Source organism: Myotis brandtii, unplaced genomic scaffold, assembly GCF_000412655.1.
Source record: "Myotis brandtii unplaced genomic scaffold, ASM41265v1 scaffold115, whole genome shotgun sequence".
Lineage (NCBI taxonomy): Eukaryota > Metazoa > Chordata > Mammalia > Chiroptera > Vespertilionidae > Myotis > Myotis brandtii.
The window spans coordinates 8,410,027-8,434,688 of NW_005353967.1; the positions used below are offsets into that span (position 1 = coordinate 8,410,027).

Sequence of the window (24,662 nt, forward strand, 5' to 3'; positions counted from 1 at the left end):
TGGAAACTCCGACCCCAGAGCGGCGGCGAGAAAGGCGTTGGTCCCCACAAACTGCCCAAAGTCAAGGTGAGGGCCACCCAACCACTCCTTTCACTGCAGTTAAAGCCTCGCGTAGAGGAGACGGAAAAACAGTTGGACCCTGGTGGGTGCGCTGAATCTTCTTACTAAGGGGAAATGCAGCCGTGCTGTGTGAGGACTTTTTGCTGTTTGTTTTTAATTGAAGAACCTAACTCATTTCGCAAAAGAATGATCGATATTTGCCCAAAGTAAACGATCAATAATTAAACTGCATCGAGTTCCCACAGAGGCACTTGTTCTTTCAGCACACAAGTAAAGGATGCAAAAGTCAACCAGCAGGAGTGAGTTAATGTTGTCTTCTCATCTGCGGGAACCGAGAGATTAGCTCTGGTTTGGTTGGCGACCAAACTTTGTGATGGCCTGCACTGCACTGCGCTGTTTGACTACTTGTGCAAATGTTGCAAGACCTCTTCACTGTTGTATGACAAATAAAGCAGGTTTTTATTCTTGAAAGACTATGGAATGTACTCTTTGAGGAGCAAGCTGTAACATGTATAACTAGTTTAGGTAGAACAACAGTAACTATTATTTACCAGGGAACGGGCTCTTGGCAAATAATCTAATGATCTAAAATAGTGTTACGTTGGGCATATGTTAATGTTTGTATGTTTTATTAGCAGCAGTTGTTTTCTTATCCTTGTTTGAAAACTTGGATGATGGTTTCAAAGCTACTTGGACCTAGCCTGTACCTGTCGTAGCCAGAAAAAGCAGAGTCAGTCCCTGGACTGTGTTTACTGAAAACTTCTTGCTGGAGGTAACTTTATGTGAATTTTTAAAACTTGTCCAAGTAGTAATTCCAGGAGGGGTTCAGAATTTATTTTAACCTTCATTCCAGAGGCCAAGGTGGAGAGACAGTTTCCCCCATTACTGCCTCCCCAACAGTTTGCTGCATCCCTTGTTAAGCACATAGGAGTCCTGGGCCAGAGGGAAAAGTGCATGAGAAAGCCTCTGTAGCTCGTTGGCTCTAGTGTTCTACCATGCCTTCACAGTCTAGTGTTACCGAGCTAGCTTCCAGGTCCAGGGCAGGCTGCAAGCCCAGGTATGGCATAGAGTTGCCACTGCTGAGCTCCTGTTGCAACCTGCATTGCCTGAATGAGAGGCAGTGTCAAGATTGGTTCCTTCTGTAGTGAGAGTCAAGTTTGTGAGTTGAGATTCACCTGTCTCTGCTGATCATGTATACTCTCAGTCACTCTGAGCCTCTTTCCCCTTCTGTTTGTGGAAAGTATACTAGTTATTGCTGGTGTTCTTTCCACTTTCAAATTCTGTCAGTTGAACTGGATTTGGCCACTTTTCTGACTTATGCTTCATAAGCAATGCAGAATAAGGAATTTAGTGGAAACATCATAGCCAGTTTTGTTAAGGTCTTATTCTTTATTTGAAAAAGTCCTTAAATGGGTTTTAATTCTCTCTCAAATGTCTTTCATAATACCAGCTTAGAATAACAGGGAAATGAGGTCTGCCTGTATTTATTTTTAAGAAATAAAACTGTATCCATGTAAATAACCAAATTAACTAAACCTTACACTTTTAATTAAGTAGGGTTTGTCTTTGCATAGAAATTGATTTGAGAGAGAGAGAGAGAGGAAGGGAGAGAGAGAAAGCCATTTTTTTTGTTGTTGTTCCACTTAGGAATCCTATATAATAAAAGCCTAATATGCAAATTGTCCCCTTAGGCCGTCATTCGAAGGAGAGTTCAACTGGGAGTTTGACTGCTCACTATGACGTGCACTGACCACCAGGGGGCAGCACGGAACATGGCGAGTGTCAGCATACATGGCGCTGGCAGCGGGCGGCAGTGGAGGCGCTGCCAGCTACGATGGGCACCAACGAGAGTGGGACCGTGGCAGGATGGTGGAGCAGGTGAGCGGGCGGCACCAGGCCAAGGCAGGTGCAAGCGGGGGCCCGATTGCCCTACAGACAGCCACCAGTGGCAGGGGGCAGGGGGCAGGGGACGGGATGGTGGCGCAGGTGAGGGGGCGGTGCCAGGCCACAGCAAGGTGCCAGGTGGGGCTGCGAGGCTGGGGTCGCAAGCTGGTGCCTGATCTCCACAAGCCAACCTGAGGGACCCCACCTGTGCACTTATTCGTGCACTGGGCCTCTAGTTAAAGTGTGCCATGCAATGAAAAAGGTTGAAAATCGCTGCTCTATTGCAATTATATTTTGAAAATGGAATCTTACAAAATTGTAACAGGTTTTTCTTCTCTTAGAAAGTTAATTCCTAGTCATTGTCATGTGTTTGTTTATAAGTATTTTCTTTGGATGATACAAAGTTACATTTTACCCTGACGCATGTCAAATTGTGAATGAGTAAAACCTGAATAAGATTCACTTGTAATGATCTAGACCTGACTAAACGTTTTGAGAGCTTTCTTACATGTTCAACATTTTGTGCTTATTTCCCTGCAGCAACACTTAACATATTTGACTTATTTTGATGGAACTGGTTTCTTCCCTAAGTTTTATATTGTGAGTTTTTTCTTCCATAGATACACAATGTAATACATTTTTTAATAGGCATATTTCTGTGATTAAAAAAAAAGTAATAATCAAGTTTTAGTGCTATTTGGAAGATATACTGAAGAAGAATAATTTTTAAAGCTATTTAATGAGTTGTTACTATGTACCAGGTACTGAGCTAGATGCTTCACATCTATTATCACTAATCCTGAGACTAAACAACCCCTGTGATAGTATTCTTATACCCATTTTACAGATAAGGAACCAGAGCAGAGCCCGGCTGGTGTGGCTCAATGGTTGAGTGTTGACCCATGAACCAGGAGGGGGTGTGCAAGAGGCAGCAGATCGATATCTCTCTCTAATGGATGTTTCCATCTCTCTATTCCTCTCCCCCTCTCTCTCTAAAAAAAAGTACAGCAGGATTCTAAGCACATCTGCCTAAATCTCTGCCTTTTTTTAATGTTCAAAGACTTGGCAAAAAAATACGATAATTTCATAAAATGAAAAGTGTGCGTTTTGACTCTATAATTGTTAATTAACTGTTAATCACAACTAAAATCTTCCTATACTTCAAAATTGCCTGCTGCCCAGGTGGTGGCAGCATGTCTCAAAGAGCTGTTGAGGTGCACAAGGTTCTCCAACCTGGACAGTTGATTTGCCGCTTCATCTCACATACTTGACCTGTCTACCAACCTCTAACTTCTGTATTGGGCCTTTCACTATTAGAGCAACTGATCAGTGATTCCGTCGTCTCCTCAGTCTTATCTTCTGAAAGGGTCATACTCTGCCAATTTGCATTCAGCCTGTTTTGCTTATAAAGCATCGCCAAGTTATTATTTTCTAGAAAGGTCATTTAGGTCTATCCAGTAACACAAAGAACTTTTTTTCAAATGTTGTTATTTTTCATCCATTGTTAAATGTAATTTTAAAAATTAGCTAATATTATGAAATACTTGTTTAAATTAGAAGGCATTCTTGAAAACTTATGGGATATACCAGTTAAGGAGGTAATGAAATACTTTTAAACGATAGAATTAGTTTTCAAAGTAAGAATGAGAAGATTCAACAGGGAGCAGTGCAATGTTATCTAATTCAGAAGGAATGCATATACATATATAGCAGGATAACCAGTTAGACCTACTTTAGCCAAAAATTGCTTGTAACATTAGTCTCATATTTTTGCATGGCTGCTGCCTTCTTTCCTCCTCACAAAACCCCTCTCTACCCCTATTTCTTATTTTTTTCACAATACCTCATTTTGACATCTATTTGTTTACTGATTTAATGTCTGTTTTTCCTACTAGATGGTAAGTTATATGAGATTGGTTAACCCAGAACCAAGAATATTGTTTGGAATAATTGATTCCAAGTTATAGCATTGCTACTTAAAAATGAAACTGTTAGTGTTTGAAGGAATCATGAAATAATCTAAACCCTGGGGAGTTGTGAAGCTCATATTAAAGTACCAAACTGTTGCAACAGGTTTGGAAAGTAATAAGGGATGCTCAGTAAGAAAGGTCTCAAGGTTAGCAAATAAGATGTTTGGGGAAAGATAAAAAGAATTGTGATTATCTTGTTAATGAAAGAAGGCTAGTTGCTTGAAGATTTCCAAGTATGTAAAAGTGTGTACTAGGAATGTAGTGATTCATCATCTTCATTGATAAGATAAAGGTAATTTGTCCTAGACTGTAGGTGCTGAGAAATAAGATACAAACAAGCTATACTGGAGATCTAAACAGAGATCTTTGAAAATGGGCTGTGAGTGTATATGCAGGCTAGATGACCTGTCTAGATATTTCTAGCTTTATGATTCCCAATGTGGATTGCAGAAGAAATACTGAAACTAGATAGCAGATGCTGCTCAGGTTGATTATTCCTTTCTGTCCCTGGCCTTTTCCACACACTTTAGAAACATTCCAATGTGTTTGTGCACAGTCAATACAGGTGGTTTATATGTTACTGCTTTTAGTTTACAGAATTGTTTTCACTTAATACTGAAAATTGGGTGTTTCTGCTTTTTAACACTGAAACTGTTTACCTTTACGATTCTTTATCTCCAGAATGTACTATATATGCACTTGCAGCAAACTAATTCCCTGTAGAGAGAAGGGCACCCTTTTGAGGGGATAAAATTTTTAGCAAATACATCTGAAGCTTTGGTTTGCAATCCTGTTAAAGTTCTGAGAAACATTAAGCTTTCCTGCTGAATGTAGAGGTTCAATGATTAGGCCTACCTCTAAATGATGTAATTATACTAGCCATGTCAAGTCATCTGTTATTTCTGTTCTATGGTCTCCTAAACATTAAATAAGAACTATTGTCCAATTGGAAAAACTAATCCATATGGTATAAGAATTCTTTAGTGTTGCCCTGACTGGTTTGGCTCAGTGGATAGAGCGTCAGCCTGCGGACTCAAGGGTCCCAGGTTCGATTCCGGTCAAGGGCATGTACCTTGGTTGCGGGCATATCCCCGGTGGGGAGTGTGCAGGAGGCGGCTGATGGATGTTTCTCTCTCATGGATGTTTCTAACTCTATCCCTCTCCCTTCCTCTCTGTAAAAAGCAATAAAATATATTTTTTTTTAAAAAAAGAATTCTTTAGTGTAAAAGCAATATGTATTGCAAAAACAGCCCAAGCAATATCACCTTCACTAAGTAGCATTTTAATATGACAACTTTGACCTTCACCTAAGCAAACTATTGGAAGTAACCATATAAAACATGTTAATCATATTCGCTGTATTTTCAAAAACATTGTCCTTTGTGTCATACAGTGCCCTTTTATATAAAATCCCATTTAAGATAGGCTAGAGTGTTATTCTAAAAAAGTTCTGGAAGCCACTTAAAATTGTTTTCATTTAATTTGTAAATGTATATTTCAATTAGAATTGACATACAATATTATATTAGTTTCAGGTGTACAATATAGTGATTAGACATTTATATAACTTACGAAGTGATCACCCCAAGTCTAGTACTCATCTGACACCCTGTATAGCTATTACAGTATTATTGACTACATTCCCTATGTTCTTCATATTATTGACTATATTCCCTATGTACTTTATATCCCTATGACTATTTTTACAACTGGCAGTTTGTACTTCTTAATCCCTTTTACATTTTTCACCCATCCCTCTAACCCAGCGGTTCCCAACCTGTGGGTCGCGACCCCTTTGGCGGTCGAACGACCCTTTCACAGGGGTCACCTAAGACCATCCTGCATATCAGATATTTACATTATGATTCATAACAGTAGCAACATTACAGTTATGAAGTAGCAACGAAAATAATTTTATGGTTGGGTCACAACATGAGGAACTGTATTTAAAGGGCCAGAAGGTTGAGAACCATTGTTCTAACCTTCCTCCCTCTGACAACCATCAATTTGTTCTCTGTATCTACCAGTTTGTTTCTGTTTTCATTGTTTGCGTGAAATCATATAGTATTTGTCATTTTTTTTGTTTGATTTACTTTACTCAGCATAATACCCTCTGAGTCCATCCATGTTGTTGCAGATGGTAAGTTTTCACTCTTTTATGGCCAAATAATATTCCATTGTGTAAATGTACCACAGCTTTTTTATCCACTCATCTACTAATGCACACTTAGGTTGTCTCTATAGCTTGGATATTTTAAATAATGGTGCAGCGAACATAGAAGTCCATATATATTTATATTTACAAATTAGTATTTTAGGTTTCTTCATATAAATACCCAGAATTGGGATTGCTGTATTATGTAGTAGTTCTATTTTTTATTTTTTTAGTAACTTTCATACTGTTTTCCAAAGTGGCTGCACATATTTGCAGGCCTACCAAACAGTATGTGAGGGTTCCCTTTTCTTCACATCCTTGCCAACACTTGTTTTTTGTTGACTTATTGATGATAGCCATTCTGACAGGTGGGAGGTGATATCTCATTGAGGTTTTAATTTTGCATTTCTCTGATGATTAGTGGTGTTGAGCATCCTTTCATATGTCTGTTAGCCATCTGTATGTCTTTGGATAACTGTCTAGTCAGGTCCTCTGCCAGTGTTTAATCAGGTTGTTATTATTTTGGTGTTAAGTTGTGTTTGTTTTTTATTTTAATTATTAACCCCTTATCAGATGTATTATTGGCAACTATTTTATCTTCTTCCGTTCAGTACGTTGTATTTTCATTATATTGATGGTTTCTTATACTGTGCAAAAACTTTTTAGTTTGATGTAGTCCCATTTGTTTATTTTTTTTTCCTTTGTTTTCCTTGCCCAAGGAGATCTATCCAAAAAATAAGAGTAATGTCAGGGAGTTTTCTTCTAGGACTTTCATGGTTTCAGTTATGGAAGCCACTTTTTGATAAGAGTCTTGCCTCTCTTTGATTTACTGTCAGGAAGCTCAAGAACCAGATTTGAAATTCATGTTTAGCATCCATCCTGACCTCAATGCTTACATTTCTTTTTAAGCATATTTTTCGTAGGTTAGGCCTCTTTTGCTTCTAGAGGCAACACATTCTATAACTAGGAATAATGCTCTCACTTACCTACCAAGTGACTTTGAAAGATGCCAGTTTTGAATGGGGCCCAGAACAGGAAAGGGCTCTGCAACAGTTTCAGGCTTTAGGGCAAACATCCCTGATTGACACTTGGACCATCTGATCCAGCAGACTGTAGTGTCAATGGTGGGAATTATGGCAAGTCCAGAGGAGAATCACAATGCAGGTCCCTGGGGTTCTAGAGCAAGGTCATGCATCTGCAGCAGATAATTGTACGCCCATTGAAAAACAGCTCTTGGAATGTAACTGGGCCTTGTAGGGACTGAATGCTTCACCACAAGATGCTTAAACCTTCCCCTCCTCCCTGTCCCTATCCAAGTGAGTGGCCAATTTTCTAACTCCATCATTCTACCTATGTATATTTTTTAATATTATCTTGATCTTTATAATTCTTTCTAATATGTTTTTATTAATTTTTAGAGAAAGGGGAAGGAGAGGGGTAGAGAGATAGAAACATCGATGATAGAGAAACATCATCGATCAGCTGCCTCCTGTACAACCCCCACTTGAGGATTGAGCTCCCAACCCAGGCAAGTACCCTAACCAGGAATCAAACCATGACCTCTTGATTCCTGGGTTGACACTCAAACTCCTGAGCCACACTAGCTGGGCTCTACCTATATTTTTTAGTTGACATTCTAATAAAAGTGTTTTCCCTTCTCCCACATTTATTGATTGGTTGATTAGTAACAGATGGACTTATGGATTCCTAGCATTAAAATCCATTACTATTATTTTTTATTAGATGTTCTATTTCTCCCAGATTTGACGATGAGAGCCCCAGAATGTGTCCTGTATGTGTCAAGAGCCCCACTGTGCCATGTCCTCATCATTTTTTTTTAAATCCTCTCCTGAGGATATGTTTTTATTGATTTTAGAGGAAGTGAGAGGGAGAGAGAGAAACATCGATGTGAGAGAGAAACATGGATCAGTTGCCTCCTGTACATGACCCAACCAGGGATTAAACCTGCAACCTTTTGGTTTACAGGACGACGCTCCAACCAACTGAGCCACTAAAAATGATGTCCTCATCATTCTTTGAGTCCTTTCTTACTTTGTGGTACAGCCACATGTTCCAAATTTATCTTGTATTTTTCCTGCCTCAGCCCTTGAAGCAGCCATATTTTTTTTTTTTTCAAGGAGCCCTGCTTTCTTTCTGTGGAGAATGGAATTCAGGAACCAAGAGCTGAATGCTAAGTTTTCTCATTGCTACTGATGTGTCATTGCTTGCAGTCCCTCTCAGCAGGCAGATATATATATATACAAATATCTATATTTACTTCTATACCTGTTGAAAACCACAGGTTTATACTGGTAACTTCAATTTCAGTCTGTCACTACTTTCTAGTTTTCCTTTTTCATCTTGGTAATTTCCTCAACAGAAGGAAACCTGATTGCCATTATCCTTAGTGTATTTACTCATTTGCTCAAGGCTGGAATACATGAAAGGTTGTTTTAGATTGCTAACTCATTACTGTGAAAGGAAAACTTACCAGTTTTTTAGGTGTCCCGTCTGTTTTCAACCTGTCTCTCAATTTGGCAGCCAACTGAGCTATCTTTTAAGCTAGTTTAATAAATTCAAACTTAAGCCCCAAATAAGCATGTCTAGACTATTAAAACTGGGTGGCTCAGAGAATGAATGTTTAAAAGGCTACAGAGCTTCAACAGTCCAGATCACTAGTTTCAGTTCTCATGTTTGCAGTAACTCATCGTGGCTGACACAGAATTGCTTTTGTTGGGTAACAGCAGCTGATCATGGCTTTATCTTCCAGGTCTTAGTATAATCATGTCACTAAGAATTGCCACCTCAGCTGAAGGAAAGGGCAGATTTCCCCTCAAAGGTGCTGTTTAATCATTTTAAAAGCAAATTATAACAGATTGTTCATAAGTCACTTATGCCCATGCATAAAGTACTTAAAGCACAATTTCTCAGTTACATCTTTTATAACCTTGCATTATGGTCATATCCTTTTGAAAATCACATCAGGCTTTACAAGGTACTAGTATTTTTGAACAAATATTTGGAAAATGACTCCAGGAAAAACATGCTATCAAAGGCAGTATTCTGTCCGGAAGGCTAGCACTTTCTTTCTGTACCAAAAATTAATTGATTTGGAGAGATGGCATTTCGTAGCTTGAGTAGAAAAGTTCAGGGTTTTGTGTAAATATGCTGTCAACATCTTGTTTAAGGATGCAAGTCATTTGTGCCTTAACAAGGATTTCTTTTTGCTTTTAATACTTTGTGTAGTTTGCTAAATATTTTTAAGCAATTTCAACTTGCCATCTTAGCATTAAATGATAAGTTGTCCAAAGATGAATGAATCCTTTTGTATTGATAGGCCCTTTAAGGAAGGCTTAAATGCTGGTTAGTGAGATCAGTATTCAGTGTTGTTCAATACATTGGCTTCTCCCTCCAAAATAAGAGCTAAACTTAAAATTGTTTACTCTCATCAGCATCAAGTCAGTACATGAACTTTCCTATTTTTTTTTATATTGTACCTTTATGTTTACCTGCCCTTCACTAAAAATAAATTATATGTTAAATCCTTAAACTGGCCTGTTTTCTGTGAACTTGTATAATTGAGAAAATGTTTGGGAAAAGAAAGAGGAGCACTTTTAATCTGAAAAGCACATTGACCTAATTCATAAGGCCATGTGAAGGCTAGAATTATGCAAGCTGACCTGCTTTGATATTATCTTGTCCAAATGGCCTTAAATGAATGCATCTATAGTTAGATAAAACAACTGAAGATACAAAATATAAATTTATTATTAGAAAGTACACCTGTCAGTTTACTTTCTGGTTCATCTCTGCTAAAGCAGGTTGGATCAGTTTTACAATGCTAAGACAGTCTGGTTGGGATTCTTAACTTTAGGGTAGGTTAATTTTTTAGCCACGTATCATTAAATGTCTGTGGGAGGCAGCTTCTAAAATGGCTCCCAATGATACTTCTTCCCAGATCCATGCCCTTGTATCATTTCCTCCCATTGAGTTTGGGCTAGCATGCTTTTGAAGAATAGAATATGGCCAAGGTGATGGGATGTCACTTCCAAGATCAAGTTATAGAAAGAGTCTGGCTTCCATCTTGCTCACCCTCTCTGACACTTGAGTGGAAGCCAGTTGCCGTGCTGTAAGCTGCCCTACAGACAGGCAGGGGAACTGGGGAGGGCTTCTGGCCACAGTCAGTGAGGAACAGAATCCTCCATAACCAGGTGAGTGAGTGTGGCTGCAAGCTCTTCTTCCCTGTCTAAGCGTGGGATGAAGGCAGCCTCTGCCGACACCGTGAATACAGGCTTGTGAGAAACCCTGAGCCCTGCTGTGCCCAGATTCTTGACCAAGATTGACTGTGAGATAATCAGTGTTGGTTGTTTTAAGCTGCTAAATTCAGGGGTAACTTGTTACTCAGCCATAGATAACTAATACAGTGTCCTTTCTTAAAAAAAAAAAAGTCATAGAAGACCCTCACACTTCTCTGGGGCGGCGGTGGAGGATACAGTAGAGGGTAGCATTTCCAGATAAGTGATTTAGCACAGTGGGTTTCTACCAGTAACAATATTCAAATCAATAGAGAGTTTTCAAGAAGTACAAGTGCTTGATTTACCCCCAGAAATTCAGTTTAAGTTGGTCTGGGGTGAGGCCCAGGCCTCATAATTTTTCAAAGTTCCTCAGTATTTTTTCAATTCCATAAGTAGATGAAGAATTACTGATTTAGCATAAATTTATTAAGCCCCTTCTGTGTGCCAGGGATAGAGAGAGCTCACCCTTTATCCCCAGATCAGGAGAGAAGACAAGTCAACACACTGATCACAATGTGGCAAATGTTCGGGGGAGTTACACACATGATATATACATATTGCAAGTGAAGCTCTGTGATATAAGAAGCACAGAAGAGGAAACACCTAATGCAGCCTGATAAAGTAAGAAAAGGTTTGACAGGAGATGTTAGGCCAAGTCTGAAGCTCGAAGTAAAAGCTAGTCAGCTAGAACATGGGGGGAGGAGGGATTAGCATACAGGCAAAGGAATTAAAGAGTAAAGGTACAAAGTGTTAGAGAATAATCAGGGAAATATATGTCCATATTTGAGTAATAGGGAAGGAATAAACTCTGGAAGGATAGGGTGAGTATTGAGAGAACACAGAATGAGGGTCCAGAGATCAGTTTGGATGAGGACATGCCCTGTGGTGGTGGCTGAAGGGATGAAGAGGAGAGGGAGGATTCATTTGCTGTGGAGGACACATAGGACTGGGAGGTCGCACTGGAATGCAAAGGGAGGAGCCCACGTTGCCTGCCAGGTTCAGGCTTGGCAATTGTATGGGTGTTAGACTGTAACTTTGGCAGCAACCATGGGGGCAGCAAAAGCAGAAGACAGAGGGAAGTGAACAGTTCAGTTTCAGATGTAAATGTAAAGCCTCAGAAGAAACAACTGGTTGCTGTTGGTACTAGAAACGAAAACCAAATTGACATGTCACTTGCCAAGAGAGCACATTTTTGTGGGTGATTTTGTGTATTTGGAAGTAATCATGAGCATAGCGTCTGTTTTGTCTCCATGTGTTTTGGTGATTTGCAGTCAGCTTTCAAGAAGAGGGGAGATCTTGAGAATTAGCTATATTGCCTTATATAAAGCATTCTATTTCACTAAACCAAAGAAACCTTCAAAACTGAACCGCATGGGCTGCTTTTCACTATTTTTCCCCTCATCACGTGCATCTCCTTAGACACCTTTGCCCCTCTTCCCATTTCGGTGAATAATGCCTTGATTTGCCCAGCTATTGGTAGAATTTTGAACTGACATCAGATTACATTGTGTCATGAGGTGGGACATAATGACATCCACATATGATATCCACATACCCTCTTTATGATCTGGTCATTGTTTTAATTTCAAAGGAGCAACACACTCAGCTCAGTACTTCAGTCTATTTAAAGCATGTTAACTGGTGTATCAGAGCAAAGTCACACATTCTTATTATGAATCCCTGACACTGTGACATGAGCTTTCCAGTTTCAGCCTGTCCATGTATTGTTGGTGCTTTTTTATTTTAAGAAACAAAGATATGTATTCCCACTGTTAGCTTTTTATAAAATGTATTTTTATTGATTTCAGAGAGGAATGGAGAATGAGAGGAAGATAGAAACATCAATGATGAGAGAGAATCATTGATCAACTGCTTCCTGCGCTCCCTATACTGGGAATCCAGCCTGCAACCTGGGCATGTGCCCTGACTGGGAATCCATTCGTGACCTCTTAGTTCATAGGTCAGCGCTCAACCACTGCACCATACCAGCCAGGCCCCATTATTTGCTTTTGATAAACTGACACTTTTAAACCTTTGAAACTATTTTCTTGCTTCCCACCACAGGGAAATACACAACTGACTCTTACTGTGAAAGGAAGATTGCACTGTCTCATCATCAAGCCCACCTTGAGGCTGGTGTAAAAAAAAAATGCTGATGCCTGCATAACATGTATCTCTTAAGTAAATCAAACCTGTAATTCTACTTGGCTGCCTCTAAGTCATTTTGATTCCTGCCAACAAGAACATTAATGAACCTAGTACCTCCACAGCCTTATTTGTGTGTAAGACTCCATTCCTTATGCCTCGTTCCAGCAGCTGCCCTGCTCCATCTGATAAAGTGGAAAGCTGGAGCAGGTCACACAAATCCAGAGCATTGCTTAAACCCAGATTATTATAGGCAGCATTCTCTAATTCTTCCATCTGCTTTTAGGATGGCAAATAATAAGGTTTCTGGGGCGTGGATTTGAAAAACCATCCATACACTAGTAATCTTGACATGAAAAAGCATTTTATGAAATTCAAATTATTCATGTCCTTATTCTTCCTACTTTTATTCTTTTGACAATGATAAATATATTGTACTTTTTGCTTTGGGATCTTGGCTTACCTCTGTGGATTTACAGTTGTGGGAATATTCCAGAATAAGTAGTACTTCCAATGACGGGCTATAACAAATCCCGAATGGCATGAGAAAAATATAGGAAGTATGGTAAAATGGACATAAAAATATAAAAGAATATAGCCATAGCTGGTTTGGCTCAGTGGATAGAGCGTCGGCCCTCAGACTAAAGGGTCCTGGGTTAAATTGCAGTCAAGGGCACGCGCCTCGATTGTGGACTTGAACCCCAGCCCTGGCCCTGGGCCCAGGTGCGTGCAGGAGGCAGTCAATCGATGTGTCTCTATCGCATCGATGTTTCTCTCTGTCTCTCTCCCCTCCCTTATACTCTCTCTAAAAATCAATGGAAAAATATCCTCAGGTGAGGATTAACAGCAACAACAGCAAAATTGTTTCTAAATTTCTCTACACTAGAAACACCTGGAGATCTCTTTAAAATTCCATAGCCCAGACCACACCCCAGACCAATTAAATCACACTTTCTTGGGGTGGGACTTGAGTGCTTTGACTCCTCAGGTGATTCCAATGTGCAGACAAGCTTGGCAACCACTGATTTAGATAACTACTTCATGACTGCAAGAGAGCATAGCTCTGGCTTCTCGTGGGCTCCTGCCTGCCCTTGGCGGGAGGTTCTCTGCTGTCCGGATTCACCAATTTTGCCAACTTTGAGCCTAAGCAGGGGCACAGAATAAGAGAGAATTTAATCACAGACAACAGTTAAGCATCAAAACTACAGGTGGTTATAACATAGTTGATTTGCAAATTTTTTAAGTAATTTTTATTTGTAATTTTTCCTGACAACAAAAACTGTATCTCAGATTTGATTTTTTCTATTTCAGTCTCAGATACTAGAAGCTTATGGCTGTTAGTTTTATCAGACTGCTCCACCAGGGTAACATTTTTGTCATGCTTTGGGTGATTGTTTTAGAATTCCTTCTTTGAGTTAGTCATCTTTAAAATACCTAACTCAGAGTGAGAATTGTCCATTCGCCTTGTTTAAAGAAACACAGAGACAGGCATTTAAAATTGTATTTTCCTTATATATACAGCTCATTGCTTATTTATATAATCAATCATTGCCTGCCCACAAACTGAAGGAAGCTTGATTTTAGATGTAACAGTTGTTTACTCAAAGGGAGCAGGTCCAACGTTGAGCAATAAGAACATTAAAAAGTTCAACATTCAATCCTGTCAATTAATTTGGACCAGACTTTGAATTCCAAAAATAACATTGGGCCGCAAAGGGTTAAAGGAAATAAAATTGCAAGTGAAGCTCTGGCTGGTTTGGCTTAGTGCAGTGGTTCTCAACCTTCTGGCCCTTTAAATACAGTTCCTCATGTTGTGACCCAACCATAAAATTATTTTCGTTGCTACTTCATAACTGTAATGTTGCTACTGTTATGAATCGTAATGTAAATATCTGATATGCAGGATGGTCTTAGGCGACCCCTGTGAAAGGGTCGTTCGACCACCAAAGGGGTCGCGACCCACAGGTTGAGAACCGCTACTCTAGGGTGTCACAGCGGACTTGAGTGTAGTCTTCTGCTTCTCAGGGAAGGTCATCTGGAGTTCAGGCCCAGCTCCCTTTGTGAGCCAATGATCACAGGAAGGAAGCAGCTGTGTTCTTAGCACAACACAGTCTGGGTCACTGTCCTTAGGAAATAGCATCAAAACTATGTGAATAGGTCATTCACAACAACACGGATGGACCTAGAGGGTATCATGCTGAGCGAAATGAGTCAGACAGAGAAAGCCCAATACCATAGGATTTTACTTACATGTGGAATCTGAAGAACAAAACAAACAAACAAAATAGAAAGAGACTCACAGATACAGAGAACAGACTGATGGCTGCCAGAGGGGAGGGACTGGGTGAAAAAGGTGAAGGGATTAAGAAGTACAAATTTGTAGTTACAGAATAGTCATGGGGATGTAGCATAGGAAATATAGGCAATATGGGTATTTGAATTATCAGGGGGATGACTTTGTAAAGTATATAATTGACTAACCACTATACCATACACCTGAAACTAGTATATAATAACATTGAATGTCAACTATAATCCTATATAATAAAGAGCTAATATACTAATTACACCAAACAGCAGAACGACCATCCAGATGACCTTCCAGATGAAGCTGGGCTGCACGGGCCAAGGCAGCCAGGGTCTGCGAGGGCCGCCGAGCCCTTGCATGAATTTCGTGCATCAGGCCTCTAGTTGAAAAGTAAAAATTAAAAAAAAATTATGAGAATAAAATGAAAACAAATGATGTGAATAGGGGGGTCTGTGAAGGAGAGTCATCCTTGAGTTCAACATTCAATCCTGTCAATTAATTTGGACCAGACTTTGAATTCCAAAAATAACATTGGGCCGCAAAGGGTTAAAGGAAATAAAATTGCAAGTGAAGCTCTGGCTGGTTTGGCTTAGTGCAGTGGTTCTCAACCTTCTGGCCCTTTAAATACAGTTCCTCATGTTGTGACCCAACCATAAAATTATTTTCGTTGCTACTTCATAACTGTAATGTTGCTACTGTTATGAATCATAATGTAAATATCTGATATGCAGGATGGTCTTAGGTGACCCCTGTGAAAGGGTCGTTAGACCGCCAAAGGGGTCACGACCGACAGGTTGAGAACCGCTGGCTTAGTGGATAGAGAATCGGCCCTGAAAGGTTGTGTGTTTGATTCCTGTCAAGGGCACTACCTCATTCCTTAGTTGCAGGCTCGATCCCTGGCCCTGGTTGAGGCATGTGCAGGAGGCAACCAGTCGATGTATCTCTCACATACATATTTCTCTCTCTCTCTGTTTCTCCCCCTCCATTCTACTCTCTCTCTAAAAATCAATGGAAAAATATCCCTGGGTGAGGATTAACAAAAAAAATTGTAAGTGAAGCTGCTGGATGGTTGAAATTATCTGAATATCTTTAAAGAATTAACAAGTAAGCTTCTTGCCAAAAGTATTTAATTAATTTTAAACCCTATTTGGTTTAGAAACCATTTACACTGAATTTCTGGTTTAGTGTTCATTTAAAACCATCTATACTATTCTGTTCAGGCTCTGGATCCTAATCTTGCTTTGGTTACCTCCCTCTGGTCACTGACTGCTGCTGAAGTGTAGAAAAAGAAGGCATATGACTGCAATCTAATTCCTCATATTTGTTAGAGGAAAATCTTCAGGGAAAAAGTTTCCTTAGAAAATGCCTGTGGTAATTAAATATGGAACTGCCATTTGACCCAGTGATCCCACTTGGAGGAATATTTCCTAAGAAACCTGAAACACCAGTCAGAAAGGATATATGCACCCCTATGTTCATAGCAGCACAATTTACAATGCTAAGATCTGCAAACAGCTCAAGTGCCCATCAGTAGATGAGTGGATAAAGAAGCTGTGATCCATTTACACCATGGAATACTATGTAGCAGTAAAAATGAAGGATCTCTTACCCTTTGAGACAGCATGGAGAAACCTGGAGAGTATTATGCTAAGTGAAATAAGCCAGTCAGAGGAAGACAAGTATCACACAATCTCATTCATGTAGAATCTAAAGAACAAAATAAACTGATGAACAAAATAGATCTAGAGATATAGAAACATGGAACAGACTGATGAATCTCAGAGGGATAACAAGGGTGGGTGGGTGGGAAGAGATTAACCAAAGAATATGTCTGCATAAACCATGAACACAGACAATAGTGTGGTGAAGGCCTGGGAAGAGGGGGTGGGGGAACAGGCTAGAAGGAGTCAATGAGGGGGAGAAGGGGAACATCTGTAAAATTTTTAACAACAAAGATAAATTTTTAAAAAATGCCTGGTGATTGCGGGGGCCATGGGGATGGGTGGAGGTGGAAGAGTTAGATATAAAGGGGATAAATAGAGATGAAAAAAAATAATGAAATACGTGTGTATTTATTTTACTCAGAATTTATTCTACACATAGTCATTTGGGCAGGGTGGTAGAAGTAAATGAGAATGTATGTTTGTCTTATTAAAGCCAAAAGATGAGATGTTGCAGTTTCTTACTAAAATTACTCTTTTTTTTCATATGAAAATTTAAGGAAACCAAGGACAGCTGTGGTGTGTTGAAAGCACAGGAGCCATGCAATGGGAAGGCCTGGGGTTTAAATTCGAGTTCATCACAGATGTAAGGTAGTGTTATTTTTATCCCTCCTCTGTTACAATGCTTTTTTATTTATTTATTTTTTAAATATATTTTTTATTGATTTTTTACAGAGAGGAAGGGAGAGGGATAGAGAGTTAGAAACATCGATGAGAGAGAAACATTGATCAGCTGCCTTCTGCACACCCTCTACTGGGAATGTGCCCGCAACCAAGGTACATGCCCTTGACCAGAATCGAACCTGGGACCCGTCAGTTCACAGGCCGACGCTCTATCCACTGAGCCAAACTGGCTAGGGCTGCAATGCTTTTTTAGTATGTGAAGTTTACATTTTGTCCTAGAACACATTTGCTTCTTCTCCATAAAAAAAAAACAAAAAGTTATGTCCTGAATGTCACTCTTTTATTTCATTATAAGTGAGGCAACCCTGGTATATATAAGCCAAATGGTAACTAATCCCAATGAAATAAGATTTGATTTTGAAATAGTCTTAGAATTTGTATTTGAATGAAAGTGATATTTTTGGAAATTCTAATTCACTGTACCCCATTTATAACAGTACTGTTGGGGAACAAAATTGTATCTATAATTCTGTTATCTCATGTTCTTAAGAGTATGTGGTTATAGAATTTGGGGAAATATCTTTTGAGTCAAATGATGGGCTATAACATGGATATTACTTAGGTAGAATAATGCAACTTCATTATAAGATTGCTCTATGTATCTGTCTTTTTCCTTTCCTCCATGCAGAATTTATGCATAATCACCTTTTTCAGAAGCAACAATTAGAGGAAGTATTAACTCGGGATGAAATAAAGCACCACCCTAAAATGAGACCCCCATTTTCTTTCAGTGTTTATCTCTGCCAGGATAAAGAGGGGCAAATAAAAATGTTGCCTTTAAGGCCTTGATTCTGGATGTTAGATGAAGTAGACAGTGTTGACCACATGTGACCTAAGCAGTGTTGGTGGTTATTTTACCAAGCTTCGGATCAAGGTTTGCTTGAAATAAGCTGTGCCATGGATAAACCTTTGAAAGACCCAGGAGTGAACTGTATTGCCCTCTACATTCTTCCCGCCAGAACATTACTTTGTGGTATTGATTTTGAAAAATGAAATTTAACTTCTAAGAGCACAGATCAGATTCAGGTATTCTTAAATATGAAATTGCTTTTGACCTACCCAGGAGCTATAGAATAATGATAATCACAGAGGGAAGAATAAAGTCATTGTACAGATTTTTCTGTGCTCCTTTTAGTAAATCTATTCTGGAGTGTAGAGGTGGGCAGTTGGTAAACCCAGTTTCTTTATTGTGTGATGCATCAGTTTTATATTGTCAGTCTGTTACCAAGGTATGTATTGGGATCATTGCTGTGAAAGGGGCTCCGAGGATATTGTATCACCAGTTTTTAGATGTTGTTGTAGGTTTCATCCAGAGCAGATGGAAGGGTAACACAGTAACCTAATACCCAATTTAGGAGCGTGGAGAAAAATAGACTGATGAAGGCTTAACTCAAGTCAGATCATTTCTATTATAGGCGGACACGGCTGGATTAGTTTAGGGTTGTGTTTTTTGTTTGTTTTTTCAAATAAGCCAATTTTTTTTAAGATTAGAATCAACATTACTGGTGGGAGCAGGAAACTTAGGGGCAGGACATTAGGTATAAGATCAAAGGACAGCTGCTTCTGTGTCACAGCTGTAAGGACAGGAAGATGCCCATGTTTCTCAGGTGCTGCTTTTGCATAGTTACGTCAGCAACATGTGTCAATAGACAAAGGAAGGACGAAGAATATGTACCATGCCATTCCACCATCAGCCAAAAGCCACATAATTTTCATTATAGGGAATAGTACATTTTGGTGTACTTTTAAACCCTTATTTCTTTCATTTTTAAAAAATACATTTGGCCGAAACCGGTTTGGCTCAGTGGATACAGCGTCGGCCTGCAGACTGAAAGGTCCCAGGTTCGATTCCGGTCAAGGGCATGTGCCTGGGTTGCAGGCACATCCCCAGTAGGAGATGTGCAGGAGGCAGCTGATAGATGTTTCTCTCTCATCGATGTTTCTAACTCTCTATCTCTCTCCCTCTCTGTAAAAAATCAATAAAATATATTTTAAAAAAAATACATTTGAACTCTTACTATGTGCTCAACAGAAGAGTAGGGAAACAAGATTCTAATATAGAACCACTCTTCTCTTTTTTCCCTTGAAGCCAATAGGGTTTAGTGTGTGTATTATACCCACACATATGTGTATGTATGCATTTAATATATAGCATAGTAACCCTTGGGTTTTTAGATGTGTTTTACTATCTATATATATAAAAGCCTAAGCAGCTGTCCAACCATTCGACCGTCTGACCGGTAGCTGTGACGTGCACTGACCACCAGGGGGCAGACACTCAACGCAGGAGCTGCCGAGCTGCGGTGACTTGGCAACTGGGGTTCTCGGGTGACACAGCCGGAACTAGAGAGGAGGGAGCCCGATTCCGGGGTATGTCACCCGAGAACCGCCCTCTCGCAATCCGAGATCCCTGGGGGGATGTCAGAGAGCCGGTTTCGACCCGATCCCCACAGGCCAGGCCGAGGGACCCCACTGGTGCATGAATCCATGCACTGGGCCTCTAGTTACTTATAATGTGCTTATTTAAAAAGGGATAACATAACATACATTTATAAATGATTGTAAGAGTAAATACAACCCTTGTAACTGCCACCCAGGTTAAAAAAAAAAAGACAACTTTGACCAGCGTGTCAGAAGCCTAGTGGATCTCTTCCCAAATACACCCCACTTGTCCCCCTTCCTCAAGTATGCTCTAGCCCAGCCGTGGGCAAACTATGGCCCGTGGGCCGGATCCGGCCCGTTTGAAATGAATAAAACTAAAAAAAAAAAAGACCGTACCCTTTTATGTAATGATGTTTACTTTGAATTTATATTAGTTCACACAAAAACTACATCCATGCTTTTTGTTCAGGCCCTCCGGTCCAGTTTAAGAACCCATTGTGGCCCTCGAGTCAAAAAGTTTGCCCACCAGGTTCAATTCCGCACTCTTTAGGTATTCGTTTCCTTGCTTTTCATCTTACCACTTAAGCGTGTACCATATGCACCAGAAACATCCATATAGTTCAGGGTTGTCTGTTTGGCAACTCTATATAAATGGAATCATAATTGCCCTTTTCTTTCGTCTTGCTTCTTCCATTTGTTATCCACATTGTGGAATGTAGCTGTGGTTTGTTCAGTTTCATAGCTCTGTAGTATTCTGTTGTATAAATCTACCACAGTTTATTTATCCATGCTGCTGTGTTGGACATCTGGGTTTTTTACAGTTTACACCTACTACATGTACTGTTGCTATGATTATTCTTAGGCTGTCTTTTGATGCACATGATATGACAGCAGGCAATGAAACTATCTTTTCCTTCATGCACATTGAGTGAGCCAGTAACCGAACGAAGGAAAGCAACCACTGTGTGGGTTATTCTAAGGTGGTAGGTGCTGTCTAGACATAGAGATGACCATTTCCATCCAGGTGAATAAAAAATAGAGTGTCCAGGATTGTAACTTTGCTTAAGACTCACGTCTACAGTTATTTTTTTATCAGGAAAACAAAATACTTTTGTTTTTAAACTACCTCTGGCATGATTTCTAGAATTCTAAAATTACCAGAATGAAATGTCCTTAGAGGGTAGAGAGTGTATCTTACATTTCTTTTACGTTCTTCACAAAGACCATGGCAATGCTGGAAAGATGTTAAGTCCCCACTACACGTGCATTCCCTCAATAAGTATACTCTGGAGTGAAGTTATTTCTGCAAAAAAGGGTCTGATTTTTAAGGAGCAGGTCCTTAAAAGGGGGCAGGAGTGATTCGCTTAACTTAAATGTTTTTCTGTTTTGAAAGCCTCTTTCCTGACAGATGGAAAAATACTAGCTTGGATGAACCAATGTAATAATCTGTCTTTCCCATAATTTTTTTTACCATATTCTTACATGTCCTAAGTACAGCTAATATTTGTGTATTCCTGAGGTCTTTTCAAGTTATAATTTGGACCTTTTGTTTGCCTTTTGAAATGGAAGACAAAATAGAAAATACACTAAGAGGCAAGTTTATCACTTCTGGTGGCTTGTACTTTAAAGCATCTGCATTTTAAGGCTGGACCAGGTAGGGCCAGATCATGGTATATTGATTCAGTATCCTCCTGTTTATATGAGCTTCATTCTGAAACTTTAGCAAAATCAAAATGTTTGTCACAGTATTCTGGGTTATCTGAAGTCTTGTTCCTGTTTACACTAAATGACCATTGGCCTAATGCAGTTAACAAGAACACTTTACAGCTCACTCAAGAACTATTTCAAATGCTGAGGAAAAGGCATTTTAATTGAACAATTACTTATCCAGAATCAGGCTGGCCGAGAACGCAGCTTCTTGTGAATTCAGCACACTACCCATACACAATTGGTTTTGCTCCTTTGCTATAACAAATGTCTTTGAATCTTTTTTGCAATGAAAAGATTCATATGGTTTGTCTTCCTTGGGGATTGTAACTTTCAAAAGATGCCCTTAAATATATTACTACCTTATTTAAACTATTTGCTTCCAAGATGTGCAGTACTTTGTACAAAGAATAAGTTACGAATCCCCTGGACACACTAGAGGGAAATGCTCTGCTGGGTTTCCGACTGTTTTTCTGTGGTCGATTTATGACTTGATGCCCAGCTTCTTTATAGACTCACCACTCACAAGATAGTTCCCTTTCATGTGTTTTCCATGCTGATAGAAAGAAACACTATGTTCGTGTCTTAGTCTGTTTGGGCTACTATAAAAAATTGCCATAATCTGGGTGGTTCAAAACAGCAGAAATTTATTTCTTACAGTTCTGGAGACTGAGAGTCCAAGATCAAGGCTCTGGTAGATTCACTGTCTAGTGAGTGCCTGCTTCCTGGTTCATAGACAAGCTTTCTTTTTGCTATAATCTCCCGTGGTGGAAAGCTGTCTCTCTCACATGGGCAGTAATCCCATTCTTGAGGCTCCACCCTCCTGACCTAATTACTCCCCAAAGCTTCACCTCCTAATAACATTACCTTAGGGGTTAAGATTTCAAACTATGGCCTTAGCCGATTTGGCTCAGTGGATAGAACCTTGGCCTGTGGACCGAAGGGTCCCAGGTTCAATTCCGGTCAAGGGGTCAAGGGCACGTACCTTGGTTGTAGGCTCCTCCCCAGCCTAGGCCCTGGTTGGGGGCATGTGCAGGAGGCAACCAATCTATGTGTTTCTCTCAAGTGGATATTTCTCTCTGTCTTTCCCTCTCTCTTCCACTCTCTTTAAAAAAAAAAAAAAAATCAATGGAAAAATAGCCTCAGGTGAGGATTTACCAAAAAAAAGATTTTAAACTATTAATTTTTTTGGGGGGTGTGGGGGGGGAGGTGGGGAGACACACAAACATTCAGACCATAGCAGTTAGCAAGCACCAGTAGAAACTTCTTTTTCCTGCAGCATTCTCTTGTACTTGTATTTAGAGAGAAGCCCCCTTAAAGTGCTTCTGTGAGTCCAGTGAAAATATCTTTTCAACTGATATCTTTGAGATTTTGAAATATTTTCTTGACAGCTTACAGTTTTTATAAATCTTGTGGGGAAACATTTTAGATTCTGTTATGAAGTTAAAATTCAGATATTAAAGAAGTGGAATAGTAGCTAAGAGAATGTGCCAGTTTCCATGTTGGTGGTAGAGAGCTGGCATGTGTAGGAAGGTATTCAAGCAAAGGAGTGTCATAATAAAAGTGGTGTTTAAAGGAGACTCTACCAGCAGCAGGCCAGAGTCAAGAACAGCTACCCTTCCATGAGGTTGCCCCAGACTGCTCTACCCATGCTGTTTTCTGAACCCTATAAATATTCAATATGTAAGCAATAATAGATGGGTGGGTCAAAATAAAATGCTTTAGTAACAAATATAGATTAATTCACCCTGATAGGACAGCTATGATTGAAATTCACATGGAAGATAAAATCTTGGATATATTTTTTCCCCTGGAGTTAGAACTTTCAATATGTTAATGCTCATCTTGAGGATACAAGAGGAGCCTTATATTTTGAAGGATGCTCGTGTTTTAAGGAACAGAGTTTGTGAAACACTGAGTTAAACTTAAACTATAACATAATGTATTTAGGTAGGAGGTAATTGCAAGTGAGAATGTATGCTAGCAGCATGAAACAAGAATGGCCTTGGAGTCCCACTTTTGTGTGTCTTCAAGAATAGAAGTTGCTCCCTCTAAAACTGTGATTCTCAACAGAGGCCTCCCTTGACAAGGTAGTAGCAGAATCTCAATTGGATCTTGTCAAATGTCTTTTCTGCATCTGTTGAGATGATCATATGTTTTTCTTTTTTAGTTTGTTTACATGATGAATTTCATTATTGATTTTCTAATATAAGCCAACTCTCCCTGCCTGTATTTCTGGGATAAATCCCGCTTGGTTATGATGTACTATCCTTTTAGTATATTGTTGGTTTGATTTGCTAAAATTTTGTTTAGAATTTTTACATCTATGTACATGAAGGGTATTAGTTTATAATTTTCTCTTGTTGTAATAATATCTTGGTCTGATTTTTGTTATTGCTGTAATGCTAGCCTCGTAAAATGAGTTGGGGAGTATTTCCTCTATCTTTTGGAAGAGTTTGAATAGAATTGTCATTATTTCTTCATTAAATGTTTGGAAAATTTTACTCTGAAGCTATGTGGGCTCAGGATTTTTCTTATGGGAAGGTTATAAACTACTACTAGTATTTCTTGAACAGATATACAGTTTGTACCTCAATTCTAACCCAACACCACAAACTCAATTTTAGTTTTATTTTCCATTTTTGTAATTCCCTTCTTTGACAATGAGAAGTCAATTTTAGTTTTATTCTTTTCCATTTTTGTAATTCCCTTCTTTGACAATGAGAAATCTCGCTCCCATTATCTTGAATATATTTACTTATTTGATTAATTCCCTTGTTTGTAATAACCAATCTCCCTTTGCCATGCTGCCCCGTTCCACATTCAAATGCCCTCTTTATCCCACTTGGGCTCTGACAGCCTGCCCAGAACTGCAGCTGCCCCTTGTCTTCCAGGCCCAACCTCCATGGATGCCCTCCTCACCCACCCAGGCTTTGACACCTGCGCCAGACTACTCCATTGCGTGGACACCTCCCCACTTTCTCCTATCATCCGTTTGTGAAATTGTTCCTGCCAAGTGGGTCCATTTTATTCCACTTAAACTCCATGTTGTCTTGGACATAATTGGCAATTAATAAATACGTAATAAGACTAAAAAGAACCAAATTTTTAAGTGGACATATGCTATATTGACACTCTACAAAAAGGTGTTAGTATTATCAGAATTGCCAGCGTTTACATTCCAGCTCTGCTGTTAACTAATTCTGCAGCTATGGACAAATTAAATGAATTTCTTTGAACTTTTATTTCCTAATCTGTTAAATAGAATGACGATGGAAATAATTATAATATAAGAATGATAATAAATAGCACATGATGCCTATTATGCACCCAGTGCTATGCTAAAGACAA

General features: G+C 39.4%; 1 protein-coding gene and 1 long non-coding RNA gene across 11 annotated transcripts in view; both read left to right on the forward strand.

Annotated features, from left to right (window-relative positions):
* The first annotated feature begins 6 nt into the window (after positions 1–6).
* On the forward strand, positions 7–1,789 carry LOC102253230. The gene is made up of 3 exons (XR_001359345.1): positions 7–359; positions 699–832; positions 1,752–1,789. It is a non-coding gene; the product is annotated as an uncharacterized LOC102253230 (long non-coding RNA).
* A 40-nt stretch (positions 1,790–1,829) lies between these two features.
* Positions 1,830–24,662, forward strand: part of LOC106728034 — a 95,576-nt gene continuing 72,743 nt past the window's right edge. For 4 of the 10 annotated variants that reach the window (XR_001364284.1, XR_001364280.1, XR_001364277.1 and 1 more), the window contains exons 1-2: positions 1,830–1,938; positions 17,039–17,129. Coding sequence is in view for 5 of the 10 variants with exons in the window: in XM_014548829.1 (XP_014404315.1) it covers positions 1,833–1,938; positions 17,039–17,129 (197 nt within the window). In the remaining 5 variants the exon portion in view is untranslated. Of the gene's footprint in view, positions 1,939–2,484; positions 2,545–17,038; positions 17,130–17,850; positions 17,937–24,205; positions 24,534–24,662 lie in introns of those variants that run through there. The other 6 variants (XM_014548851.1, XM_014548835.1, XM_014548832.1 and 3 more) reach the window with 4 other exon arrangements.